The sequence below is a fragment of the Aulonocara sp. 'chitande type north' Nkhata Bay genome, linkage group LG23 (genome assembly GCF_057382095.1).
Source record: "Aulonocara sp. 'chitande type north' Nkhata Bay isolate Kocher_YH1m ecotype deep benthic linkage group LG23, A_spYH_male_GT1.1, whole genome shotgun sequence".
NCBI classification, from domain to species: domain Eukaryota; kingdom Metazoa; phylum Chordata; class Actinopteri; order Cichliformes; family Cichlidae; genus Aulonocara; species Aulonocara sp. 'chitande type north' Nkhata Bay.
The window spans coordinates 25,722,495-25,736,400 of record NC_141365.1 but is presented as its reverse complement, the minus strand read 5'-3'; the positions used below and the strand labels follow the sequence as shown (position 1 = coordinate 25,736,400).

General features: G+C 40.1%; 1 protein-coding gene across 11 annotated transcripts in view; it reads left to right on the top strand.

Moving 5' to 3' along the window:
• The window catches only part of inpp4ab (inositol polyphosphate-4-phosphatase type I Ab), a 77,494-nt gene that overhangs the window by 28,231 nt on the left and 35,357 nt on the right, over positions 1–13,906 (top strand). For all 11 annotated transcript variants that reach the window (XM_086284276.1, XM_086284275.1, XM_086284273.1 and 8 more), the window contains 7 exons: positions 4,733–4,974; positions 5,749–5,793; positions 6,180–6,298; positions 6,934–7,050; positions 7,133–7,212; positions 10,411–10,522; positions 11,019–11,109. In XM_086284276.1, the coding sequence (XP_086140402.1) occupies positions 4,866–4,974; positions 5,749–5,793; positions 6,180–6,298; positions 6,934–7,050; positions 7,133–7,212; positions 10,411–10,522; positions 11,019–11,109 (673 nt within the window). In that variant the 5' untranslated portion in view covers positions 4,733–4,865. The remainder of the gene's footprint in view (positions 1–4,732; positions 4,975–5,748; positions 5,794–6,179; positions 6,299–6,933; positions 7,051–7,132; positions 7,213–10,410; positions 10,523–11,018; positions 11,110–13,906) is intronic.

Here is a 13,906-nt window from a genome sequence, read left to right as displayed (position 1 = left end):
AAGCAAGTTCTGAAATATGTTAAAGGCAAACAAGTAACTTCCGCTACATTTCTGTCAAAGCAAAAGGAAAAGAACAAGAGTACTACACTGAAGCTTCCCAGCATAACGCGATGGGGTGGTGTTGTTATCATGTTTGACAGCCTTCTGGAGGGAAAGGAGTCTCTGCAAGAGATGGCCATATCCCAGTCTGTAGGCATCGACAGTGACATCAAGAAGGTCATCTTGGATGATGTGTTCTGAGAAAGAGTATCTAGCAGTCAGAAAATCCTCAAACCTATTGCAGCAGCAATAGCGAAGATAGAGGGGGATGGTGCCATCTTGTCAGATGTCCAGTGCCTTTTTGCAGAACTCAAAGAAGAAATCCAGACAATTCTGCCCACTTCCCTACTACTGAAAGCAGAGGAAACGGCTGTGGTCAAGTCATTGGAACAGTGGAGGGAGTTCTGCATGAAGCCAGTGCATGCAGCAGCATACATGCTGGACCCCAAATATGACAAGGGCATACTTTCTGGGGAAGAGATCAACGGTGCCTATGCGGTCATTACAGCCATGTCTGACCACCTGGGTCTCGATAAAGGCAAAGTTCTAGGCAGTTTGGCAAAGTATCGAACAAAGCAAGGCCTTTGGAAAGGGGATGGAATATGGCAGTCATGCCAGCACATATCTGCAGCCACCTGGTGGAAGGGACTATGTGAATCTGAGGCCCTTGCACCTGTAGCCTCCATCCTCCTCCAAATCCCACCATCATCAGCCGCCTCCGAGCGCAACTGGTTACTGTTTGGGAACACCCACACAAAGGTTCGCAACAGGCTCACAAATGTGAGAGTGGAAAAGCTGGTCAGCATTCGGGCAAACCTACGGCTCTTTGAGCCTGACACAGAGCCATCCTCAACAAGGCTGGAAAGTGACACTGAAGAGGAAGACTCAGAGTTGGATGCTGAGGAAGTGGACATGTTGTTGGATGATGATGAGGTCCAGGAAGAGTCTATTGACTGAGCAAAAATGAGAAAAGAGGATTGCTTGAAGGAAGATTTGCATGTTTAATGGGACGTTTTGGAGGATAAGTGGCATTTTTCATTTAACCTTTTGAATGGGACTTTGTGGAGATTTTTGGACAGGGGGCATTTTTGAATGAGCGGGGTTAGGGGATGGTAATATTGAACTCAACATTTCTGTTTTTATTCATCCATGAAAAAAGTTATTGAAACGTGTTCTATTCTACTGTACTTACAAATAAATCTGTTGAAATATCTGTTGAAAACATTTTGCATGGAGGTTTTCTTATGATTTCTGTTTATATTTATGCTTGGAAATAATATATTCCCAGTTAGTTCTCCTAAATTCCCATTAATTTCCATAATTCCCATTATTTCCATGGACAGTTTCCAATATGGAATATTTCCAAAATTCCCAAGCTTAACTTACCATGGAAATTTACCGGAAACTTTTCGGAAATTTACCGGAAATTTTCCGCCCCTTTGCAACCCTAAGTAGCACGTTGAAATCTACAGATGATCTGACTGAGGTTTTTTAAAAACAAACAAAAGCAGCACTGCAACAACTTTAGACATAAACAAAAGTGGAAACCTTAAAAACTATGGTTATTGATGTTGGTCTAGTCCACAATGCACCGCTTGAGGTTAGTCCTTAATGTTGCTGTGTGATTTGAATTGAATTATTTGCTTCCAAACATTCCTGGTCCTGAGCTGACGGCCAGTCTTCCTGGAAGCAGTCTGATGTTTTGATTTCTGGGACACGGCGGGACACGGCGGACTGTCTTTCATAAACCCTTCATATAAACAGTTTTTATGAAAGACATAAATAGTGCTAATAAAAAGTTGATATGTTATTTAACCAGCGGATGTGCTGTATTCACCTAGGCTGCTCCTGTGTTGTGTCAGCAGTAAACACCCCTGATTCAGTGGCACTGGACAGGAGTGATGTTCATGGCTTAGATACAAGTACCCTCGAGTCTACACCAAGGTTACTGTTGTTAAATTAAACTAAACTAAAACAGTGTAGTTGAATAAAATAAAAACTACTAATAGACCTTTGAAAAAACTTTGGGAACTTGGGTAAAATAAAATAAATATACATAGTTTTGGTATTTGTATATTTTGGTTAAATTTGTTATCACAAACTGTCTGATGAGATGTCTACAAGATAGAGAGCCAAGTGCTGTCAAATGTTCTTGTTATATTGTTATACGTGTCCTGATTTTCCTTAAGCTTTCCTGACATTATTCCAAAAATGCTGTAATAATTTATTTTTTTTTTAAAAAGCTCGGAAAGCTACCTGAAACTCAACTGAATTTAAAAACCAAAAGTGAAAAAGGAAAAAAAAATTGGGCCATATTCATTTCATAAATGTAACATAAATATGTAAATAAGTTTAACAACTCATGTGGTCCCTGATATATCTTAATATGAGAAAAGAAGCTGAGCCCAACAAAACAAAACAGAAAAAGCTGATTTCTTTAATAGACTGTGAAAAAACCAATTTTTTATGTCATGTCATTGTTTATGGGTTAATTACTTTGGTAATAAAATCTATGTGCAGGGGTCTAAAATTAGGAAAAGCTGCAAAATTAATGAAAACACAGTTAAAAATCCAAAATCTCTGTTCACATTTTTTCAAAGCTGTCCAGTGGACTGGATTGGAGTCCTTACGGCCTACTTCAGTCTTCACTTCAGTCCTCACGTCAGGCCCTGGGCCTTATGTTTGACACCCCTCATTTAGTGAATATACATCACCTTTAAAAGGGGGCACAGCTCAACCTTGTGCATGTAGCACATGTGCACTTCTGTGGTGGTTGGGTTAAATGAATAGCAGATACATTTTGGGTGTGTGTGTCTCAGTGAATGAAGCAGTAATGAAGGCCCACGGTGGGAAAAGAGGATGCTCGCTCATTTAAATTCGGCTGCTCGCGCAGACACTGAACCTGCAGCTGATTCATATTTGTAAAAACAAGATTTTCTGTTTGTGTCCTCATGAAAATTAATGTGATGCTTTTGACCTTCTTTACCCTGAACACGCTGCAAGGGGCCATCTCCGCTCTGGCTGTCTGTTTTGTATTTGCATGGAGAGATTTGCATATGATTAAATTATTGAATGTATTGCTGTGTTGTGTTGTGACCCTGATGTGAAAGTGAGAGCCACAGAAAGTTGCTGCATGTTTCTCAGATGCTGAGATGATGCCGTATTGATCGATCCCTGTTAGTGAAATCAGATTCTTCCAGCAACAAAAAGGGTGTACGGTTGAAGCAGAACATGAGCACACAAGCAGAATATTAAATAAGCTGGAGGAAGACGAGCTGAGCCTTAGAAGAACTTATGCTGCAGGCTGCGTCGGCGGCCATTGTGAATAAAGGCTCGAGTTCTCGACCCCAAAAGTCACATCCAATATTTTCAGTTTGTCCTGTAAGTTTTACTTTCTGTGACTCGTTCCTCATTTCTGTTCTTCAAACACTTTCATTATTGTATTTGTTGGAATTTATGTCGAAACTACACCACATGCAGTTTTTAGATTTTGTTTCTCTTGAAAGACGTCGTCCTGATGATGTCCAGCTAGTGTCCATAAACCACGAATTCTCTGACTCCTCTGTTTGTGCAAACAAACTTGTTATCACAATAGATTAAATGGACTATATAAGTCTAACCAGACTAAACAAGTCAAGCGTATTAAACAGAGAATAAAGCATAAACAGTCTAAAACAGCAGTGCAGTTTATTTATGTATTTATAGAGGACCAAAACTGCCAAAATTAAAATAAATAAATAAATGCCACAACAGATGTTGCTGTTAAATGCTTGAAAAGAATATAGATAAATATAGCAGTTAGTTGATGTTTTCTCTAATTTGCTTCTTAGAATGAACTTTATGTTAAAGGATCAACATGCTGTGTGATGATTGTGATCGACTGTGATCTGAGGGGTATACCACGATTCAAAAAGGTCAACAACAGCAAGCTTTCTTTGCTCTACCCTAGTACAAGATGACCAGTATCACAACGGTGGTTGTCAGCTTCCTCTGTTAAGCCGAGCTCTCTAGGCCTGGTGTATGTTTACATAAAAAGGGGTATTTCACTCTTCTTTTACACAAAGAATCCCTGTGAGCGCCCCCTACCCTGATCGGACACGTTAGCATGTAACGATAAAAGGTGAAAAAATGTATAACGAACATAAAAAATATAAATACAAAAAATAAAAAAGTGAAATGCAAATTTGATTGTAAATAGGACAACATTAATACCCCAGAAAATCATTAATCATTAGATTTGGTGCACAGATCGGTAACATAAACATTTTAACTTTAATTAATTACTGGCTGCACGTCAGATCTGTGAAACTTTAAACTGGATACTTTGAAACATTGAAGCTGACTGTCTCACAGCCTGGTAAACAAGATGTGGAGATAACTGTAGTCAGGAGATCAAAGTGAAATTAACTTGATTGATTGCTCTGGACCAAGTTATGTGTTCAGCATAAGTTACTATGGCGATCAAAGCTGAAGACTTAAAGCTCAACATACCTACAAATCTGCTAATCCGACTTCATGGCACAGCCCTCAGATGATGGGGACATAGGTGTATGTTGTTCTGGGTTTTGGAACTCCAACTGATCATTGATGCCTTAAGGACAAAAGTCATTTTTAAAAGATATAACATTGCTGTAAATTCTGGTTGGTAAACATCCCTCACCTCTCCTCTTCTCTCCGCTCTTGTCCTTTGTAGAGAGGTGAAGCGTTTCCTTGGCGCCGCCGTGGATCTGTGCAGGTGGAGGGTCACATCACATGGGAGTGTGCGACTGCACGCGTGACGGTGTGTGTTTAGGCCTCCTGCCGTCACTCGCTCCTCCCAGACAGGCATGGCGGGGGGCAGGGAGCGCAGCGGCTCGAGGACGCAGAGGCCGTGGTCGGTGTACCGAGCCAACACGCTGGAGCTGTCCAACGAGATGATCAGCTTGGCGCTCGCAGGTCAGAATAACGTGGAAACTGAGCTAGAGTCAGAAACTTTTTAGTGTTTTGTGCATTTGAGCAAAATAGAGTGTCAAATATAGTTTGGTCACATTTAAGGAGGTTAGGTTTAGAAAAAGGTCAAATAAGTCCAACTCACACTAATAAAGCATCCCTGAGATATTCACACATTATCAAAATGGTCAGATTTTGTATTTCAAAATAAAAGCCATTGAAATGTCCTGTATGAGTTTTTTACCTTTAATTTACAAACAGATTACAGGGAAACGTCCTGTTTTCACAGACGTATTTCCCTTTACCTTGATAGTATAACACGTCAGACTGTCACTCATTTAATATCAAGGCAGTCTGATTTGATCTGATCAAAATAAAAACCTTTCCTACAAAGGTAAACATGGCTTATAGCCATGAAAGGGATTACAGGAAAACATCCTTTTTACAGACATGCTATTAATCTAAAGGGAAGTATAATACCTCAAGCTGTCATTCCACGTCAAGTCATTCTGTGTATTTCAAAATAAAAGCCTTTTGAAAGTCTGAGCTGTGTTTACCTTTAATTTAAAAAGACATTACAAGGGTGCTAGTTTCATTTTCATCTAAACATAATCAAAATTGACGTAGAGTAGCTTCAATGTTGCAGCTGGAGATGATTTTAATAAATGAACTGCTGGTCGACTTTGTTTTTTAGTACTGCAGCATAATTTATCATGTACAAAAGCTTCAAATGCTGTTTCTCTGACTTAATGTTATGATGACGTTTGTGTTACTTTGCAGGAAATAGTCAGGACCCAGATGAACCTGTGCTGGAATTCAGTGTGGGTGAGTAATATGAGCATTTATGATGGCTGTCCGTGACATTTATAACCCGTATTTAAATTTAGTGGTCGTTAGTGCCTCAGTTCATGATCTACTCACTGCAAGTGACAGTGACTACCATAAGAGCAGAGTCTGCTCTTATGGTAGCAAAATATATTCAGAAAATCTCCATAAAACAGCAGCTCAGCAGCAGAAATATATCAGACAGTGAGAATATATGAGTATATGGTCAGCTGGTTGTGAGTTAATGAGTATGTGTAATCAATCCAAACATTTTGAAACAAACTCTCCAACCTCGCAGCTGCAAGACTGCCTGTGCAACCACAAGTGCCTTCAGAGAGTCTTCCTGCTTGCCTCTTGGCTTGATTTGCTTGTGTTTTCTCACCCAGCATGCACAGACCTGGTGACTCCTTCTCTGGACCGAAAACCCAACACCTTTGTAGCAGTGAGCTGCACGACGCCGCCGCAGGCCTTCTGGACCAAACACGCCCAGACTGAAGTCATAGAGGTCAGACTCGTCACACAGATACAGAAACAGACTTAAAGTTACAGTTGGACTAATGTTTAAGCAGCTCTAGCTTCCATAACGTTGATTTCAGCTTGTAGGTGTGACTTAACGACGGCATAGTGACCTGTTTGCCACCACCCACACCTTCCTTATCTACGTCATTCAGTCTGGATGTGGAGGACGAGGGAGAAATGAATAATAAAACTGCAAAAACACACTTTTAGAAAAGTTTTGTTGCCAAACACGAATGTGACCTCTGAAAGAGCAATTTCAGAGGTCACATCACTTTGTATTGAATGCATTTATTTGCACGCCCCCTCAAGTGCAGAGTGAGTCATCAAAAATAAGGATTTTGTTGGGTAAACACTCATAAATATGTATTTTTATGCATATTTGGCAAAGTTAAAATGATACAGTGTGAAACCAGTGTATTTTTAGGCGTATCTGTATGTGTTACAATGACTTTCTTCTTCCAAAATGCCTGTTTTGCACATGGTTTGAACTTTTAACTTAAATTTCAACGCAAATTGAAGCTGCTATTGTGTTACTTTTCCTTGAAAATGTGATTATGATAATAACAATAAAACAAAACATGAACTGCTGAACTATTTTGTGTAACCTGTGTCTCTCCACAGGGTACCAGTAACCCCAGCTTCCTCAGCAGCATTGCCTTCTTCCAGGACTCCAACATCAACCAGCTGACGCAGGTCAAACTGGCTGCGTATGATGTGAAGGATCGCTCGCAGGGCACGGTACGACCAGCAGCACTGATAATTTTATTTTAATAATTTGAGCAAAGAAGCAGCTCAGCGTGTGAACTGTCTGTCTGTCCAGATGTACATGTTGGGCTCTGCACTTTTCCCTGTGAAGGAGATACTGCAAGAGAAGAGCCACAAATTACAGCTCGAACTGCGGTAACACACACTTAAACACACAACACTTCTGCTTTTTTACTGCTGTATTCAAGATTCTTTAAATTCACCCCAGTTCTTTAAGCAAAACTCACTCCAACTTATTGCTGTTTTATTGCCGTCTTGATGCACCACTTTCACTTTGAAGACATAAACTGACTGCGAGTGAAAGATTTCTTGAAGCCATTTCTAAGCAACTGCATATTCCAATATCATAATTACACCCCCACTAATATTTGGTTCAAGGTCTCTTAGCATGTTGCACCTCAACCAGACACTTTTCACAGCCACCAGTGAGCTTCTGGTATAATCCTGGCTTATATTTGACTGCTATTCTTGGCAGAATTGGGAGAGTTAAAGTGTTTGGTTTCTTGGCACAATCTTGGCTTTTAAGCTCAGTCCACAAATCTTTTCAACAGGGTTTAGGTCGGGGTTTTGGGAAGGCCATTCCAGAAGTTCAATGTGAACCTGCTTTATCCATTCAAAACTAGTTTTAATGTGTGTTTGGGATCATTATCCTATTGGAACACCCAATTATGTCAAAGTTTCAATGGTCTAGCTGTTGATTTGAGGTCAAGTTAAAGATTTTGGAGGTAGTCCTCCTCCTTCATTATTCCATCCACCTTTTGCATCACCTGTACCACTGACAGCAAAACATCCCCAGAGCATGATGCTAGCACCACCCTGCTTGAGAGCTGGTACAGGTTTGAAAACATACCTCTTGTCATTGTGGACAAATAGCTCAATCTTTGTTTGGTTTGACCATAAAACCTTTTTTCCAGAAGGCATCTAGCTTGTTGATGTGGGCAGCTGCAAATTGTAGTCAAGTTTGAAAGTGTAGATCTTCAAGAAGGGGCTTTTCTCTTGGTCAGCACCCTTTCAGTCCATGATGATGTAAAACAGGTGTCACTGTGGACAGAGATTTTGGTCTTCCAGCAGTTTCCAGTTCATGACAGGCTCGAGTCTTGATGGTTCCTGATTTGTTCCTGGGCATCCCTACCAATTTCCTCTTATTTGAGGGTAACAGTTTGGATCTTCTTCCAGACCTCAGCAAATCTGAATAACTTGTACTTAAGTACAGTTGTTTGAACCGATGACCTTGGAATCTGCAGTTGTTTAGAAAAGACTCCAAAAGACTTTCCCAACTTGTTTAAATATACAGTTCTCCTTCTTGGATCTTCACTGAGTTCCTTAGACTTTCCCTTAGTTTTGAGTATTGGTCAGTCCAATGAGTTCTATCAAACAATCCTTTTTATGCTGCAAAGAAAAGCTACCAGTTGGACACAATCATGATCACTAACAAGAAGTTAACAAACATGTGCACCCAGTGTTTTAAAGTTGTTAAAGATGCATGCTGCACAATCATTCCACCCTGGACAAGAACAGTTAAAAGAAATCATTAAAAAGACAAGATTATCAATCAATCAAGCAATTTATTTATAAGCAGATTTAAAAACAACACAGGCTGACCAAAGTGCTGTACATAATAAAAAAGTAAAAAGTAGATCAAACACACACAAAGAACAAAACAAAACTCAGTCACAATTAAAAGTTAGAGTGTAAAAATGTGTTTTGATTGATTGATCGATAATATTTTATTCATCCCGATGGAAATTGGGTTAAGGCTGCCAGCCTTGCCAGCGCCATACACCATTTTCAAACAGGTTTTAAAAATGTCTAGTGTTGGAGAGATCCTAATTTCAACAGGCAGACTGATCCAAGGTTTGGGCGCAGCAATCACAAAGGCCCGGTCTTCTCTGTTTTTTTAGACTGCTTCTAGGGACAAACTAGAAGCAACTAGCAGCTGACCTAAGAGTTCTATTTGGAGTATTTTTAGTTAACAGATCAGAGAGGTATGCCAGAGCTAATCCATTTAGAGATTTAAAAACAAGCAATAAAATCTTAAAATCAATTCTACAACATACTGGAAGCCAGTGTAAATGAACCAAGGCTGGGTAAAATGGTCATGTTTACGAGTGCCTGTCAAGAGTCAGGCTGCAGCATTCTGAACTAGCTGAAGATGAGAGAGCAGAGCCTGGCTGATACCAAAATAAAGACTGTTACAGTAGTCAAGCCTGGATGAAATAAATGCATGTCTCACTTTCTCAAAGTCAGCAAATGACAAAATGTTCTTAGTTTTTGCAAGGGCTCTGAGCTAGAAGAAGTTGGCTTTTACAACAGAATTTATTTGTTTCTCAAATGAAAAGCTGCTATCAAAGAACACTCCCAGATTATTTGCAAAGGGATTTCTGGATTTTTCCAGAGGACCATGGTCAACCTTAAGAGAAAAGCGAGGGTCAGAAGGTCCAAATAGAGCAATCTCAATTTTTTGGTCATTTATATTCAAAAGATTTAATGCAAACCATGATTTAATGTCATCAAGGCAGTCTAGCCAAAGAAAGATTACCATGACATTCATGCCCATGATGATTGTGTGTAAACTGCTGACCACAACGGTAAGCAAGAAATAAAAGATGCTTGAATTTTAACTGTACAGAAGAAACATTTCATTTTTATGAAATGTTTCTTCTTACTTTGAAAAGTAAGAAGTGTTGTCATTTATGTATTTACAACATATAAAAGCCTGCTTGTCATTTACTTCAATTTTTTTCTCCATCTTGACACAAAGCCTAATGTGGTTAGTTAAATGAAATGATGTGTGACGTCCTTCCTTTACTTTAAGTGTGTTTCCTGCTAAATTTGCAAGACAAAACTTGAAATGGAAAAAGGATATAGTGACAGATTTGTGGTTCTAGTTTTTAGTGTGCCACTGAAGATCTGCTGAGGATGTTGGATAGCAGAAGGACATGTAACTCAATATAATCGAAATGGCAGTGGTGGGTGGCACTCTGGAAATGAATCATCCGGCTGAGAAGAAGGATATTTAAAAAAAAAAAAAACACAGAACAAACGTGGGCTGAGGAGGGAGACTTGAGGAACACCGCATTTAAAATGAATAGGAAACAGGAAGCAAGTATTAGCTAAGGCTGCTAAAGATGTTCTTTCAGAGAAGAAAGAGCCACTGACTGTAGAAGATCTTTATACAGCCATTGGTAAGAACATAGAAGATTAAAAGCGGATCTCTTAATTTTAACCTAGTTTGCAGAAGGTTTTTTGGCACTTAAAAAAGCTATTTAGGAATTAAATGATACTAAAAGAATGATTAGCAGCTTTAATGCTGTTTTATGTTCAAATGGGCAGATCAGCAGAGAACCAGCGGGTAGGGAACATCACTGTGGCGGCGTGGCAGATGGAGGAAAGAACAGATCAGAGGATGTCGATGGGACGTCTGCCAGAAAGTATCAACGGCCGGGTAAGAGGCTGGCAGCCACGGGCAGATTTATTTATCTTCCTTGTGATCTGAGTAGATATTTTCCATGATTGGCTAACACTGGCGTCAGTTATTATATCTGCAAGCTCAACAAATGTTCTGAGGTTAATTCAATTAATATAATTTTGCATTTGCATCAAAAGTTCTGATGTTTGCTTGTAAAGAATTTGATTAGACTTGTATACTTAAATATCTCAGACAGACTTCTGAGTGTTTACGCTTCATTGTCTCTCAAATGTTGGTAAAATGCTGCATGTTTGCTCCTGAGCCTTGCTTTCTGTGACTGCATATAAAGCATATATATTAAATGATCATGGTACAATAAAGACATCGCCATGTGGCAGTAAAGTCATTTATCTCGGGTTTGTGTAGAAGCTCTGGGAGTGTGGTGTAGGTGATAGTGGAGAGATAAAGGAAGGTGGATGCTGCCTGCCAGAGCTGACGTAGTGTAATGTTGGTGCTTGTGCTTGTCCTGCAGACGGTGCTGCCTGTCGACGAGAGCCTGACGGAGTCGATGGGAGTCCGAATCAAGTACGCCTCGTTGTGCAAAGATACCCTGCTGCGCTCAGGTGGGACAGCTTTGCTCTGTGACTCGGTGTGTGCAAAGTAGCGTGGTGTTAGTAAGGTTTTGGTGAAGTTTTGTTTTTCTTTCTTCTTAAATCAGTTAAAATAACTTGGCTACATTGTCCTGTACTTTGCTGATATATTTCTAATCAGTTTAATTAAACATTTGGATCAAAATTGTTTAATCTGGTAACTGAGTAAGCATTTAAAGACATGAATGTTAAACAGATCTTCCTGCATTAAATGCCTTCATTAGAACCCTTTCACATAAGCTTAGAGATCAGTCCGTGGATCCCTGGCAACCTCTGGTGGGAAGGAAAAATGTTTAATTCCTGGCTGGTTGTTGAGTGGTTGCTAGAAGCTGCTGCCAGTCACATGGTGGTGCACAATAAAACCTCCGTTAACAAGATGTAAGCTTGTTTAGAAACACTCGTTGTTTACTGTTTGAGTGAAAGTGAAACTCGGATAAACTGTCACACAAACCAGAAATGGCAAAAATTTGCCTTCAGTGTAAAAGTTGTGCCAACACACCACAACTTGTAGGTATTTTCTAATTGTTTTTTATTTTTATTTCATTTTGACTTTTGATTTTCAGTTGAGTTTAGTTTCAGTTAAGTTTCCAGAGTGGGTTTTCTTATTTCAGTTTAGTTTCTGTTGTTTGAAAATGTTTAGATATAATGTAGTTTATATTAGTTTCACTGGTAGTTTTAGTCTATTTAATTAAGGTTGAACAGGTTGATCAGGTCAAAGACAAAAAGACTCAATAAAAGTTTTTACCCACCGGCTGTCAAACATACCCTACCTCCACCCTGTTTGAAGGATAACTGCACTGCCAACACTCATTACACTTTATTTATAAACCGTATTTTTATTCATACTATAAAGCAAACCAACATTCCTACCTTTGTAAACTGTATTTCTTATAACCGTATTTATTATAGTAGCAACAGCCCCCGCACACACTGAGTGTGTACCTCACAATGCACCTGCTCCTCAGATTGCATGTATGTGTATGTATATATGTAGGCGTGTATGTGGAAATATGTGTGTGTGTGTGTGTATGTGTATGTATGCATGCATATATGTGTATATATACATACATATACAGTGGGGCAAAAAAGTATTTAGTCAGCCACCGATTGTGCAAGTTCCCCCACCTAAAATGATGACAGAGGTCAGTAATTTGCACCAGAGGTACACTTCAACTGTGAGAGACAGAATGTGAAAAAAAAAATCCATGAATCCACATGGTAGGATTTGTAAAGAATTTATTCGTAAATCAGGGTGGAAAATAAGTATTTGGTCAATAACAAAAATACAACTCAATACTTTGTAACATAACCTTTGTTGGCAATAACAGAGGTCAAACGTTTACTATAGGTCTTTACCAGGTTTGCACACACAGTAGTTGGTATTTTGGCCCATTCCTCCATGCAGATCTTCTCGAGAGCAGTGATGTTTTGGGGCTGTCGCCGAGCAACACGGACTTTCAACTCCCGCCACAGATTTTCTATGGGGTTGAGGTCTGGAGACTGGCTAGGCCACTCCAGGACTTTCAAATGCTTCTTACGGAGCCACTCCTTTGTTGCCCGGGCGGTGTGTTTTGGATCATTGTCATGTTGGAAGACCCAGCCTCGTTTCATCTTCAAAGTTCTCACTGATGGAAGGAGGTTTTGGCTCAAAATCTCACGATACATGGCCCCATTCATTCTGTCCTTAACACGGATCAGTCGTCCTGTCCCCTTGGCAGAAAAACAGCCCCATAGCATGATGTTTCCACCCCCATGCTTCACAGTAGGTATGGTGCTCTTGGGATGCAACTCAGTATTCTTCTTCCTCCAAACACGACGAGTTGAGTTTATACCAAAAAGTTCTACTTTGGTTTCATCTGACCACATGACATTCTCCCAATCCTCTGCTGTATCATCCATGTGCTCTCTGGCAAACTTCAGACGGGCCTGGACATGCACTGGCTTCAGCAGCGGAACACGTCTGGCACTGCGGGATTTGATTCCCTGCCGTTGTAGTGTGTTACTGATGGTGACCTTTGTTACTTTGGTCCCAGCTCTCTGCAGGTCATTCACCAGGTCCCCCCGTGTGGTTCTGGGATCTTTGCTCACCGTTCTCATGATCATTTTGACCCCACGGGATGAGATCTTGCGTGGCGCCCCAGATCGTGGGAGATTATAAGTGGTCTTGTATGTCTTCCATTTTCTGATGATTGCTCCCACAGTTGATTTTTTCACACCAAGCTGCTTGCCTATTGTAGATTCACTCTTCCCAGTCTGGTGCAGGTCTACAATACTTTTCCTGGTGTCCTTCGAAAGCTCTTTGGTCTTGGCCATGGCGGCGTTTGGAGTCTGACTGTTTGAGGCTGTGGACAGGTGTCTTTTATACAGATGATGAGTTCAAACAGGTGCCATTCATACAGGTAATGAGTGGGGGACAGAAAAGCTTCTTACAGAAGACGTTACAGGTCTGTGAGAGCCAGAGATTTTCCTTGTTTGAGGTGACCAAATACTTATTTTCCACCCTAATTTACAAATAAATTCTTTACAAATCTTACCATGTGAATTCATGGATTTTTTTTCACATTCTGTCTCTCACAGTTGAAGTGTACCTCTGGTGCAAATTACTGACCTCTGTCATCATTTTAAGCAGGGGAACTTGCACAATCGGTGGCTGACTAAATACTTTTTTGCCCCACTGTATGTATGTATCCGTATGTATGCAGGTGTATGTATAACTTGTACATGTCTTTCTTGTGTAAATGCAAATTTGTCTGTGTTATTGTGTAAATAC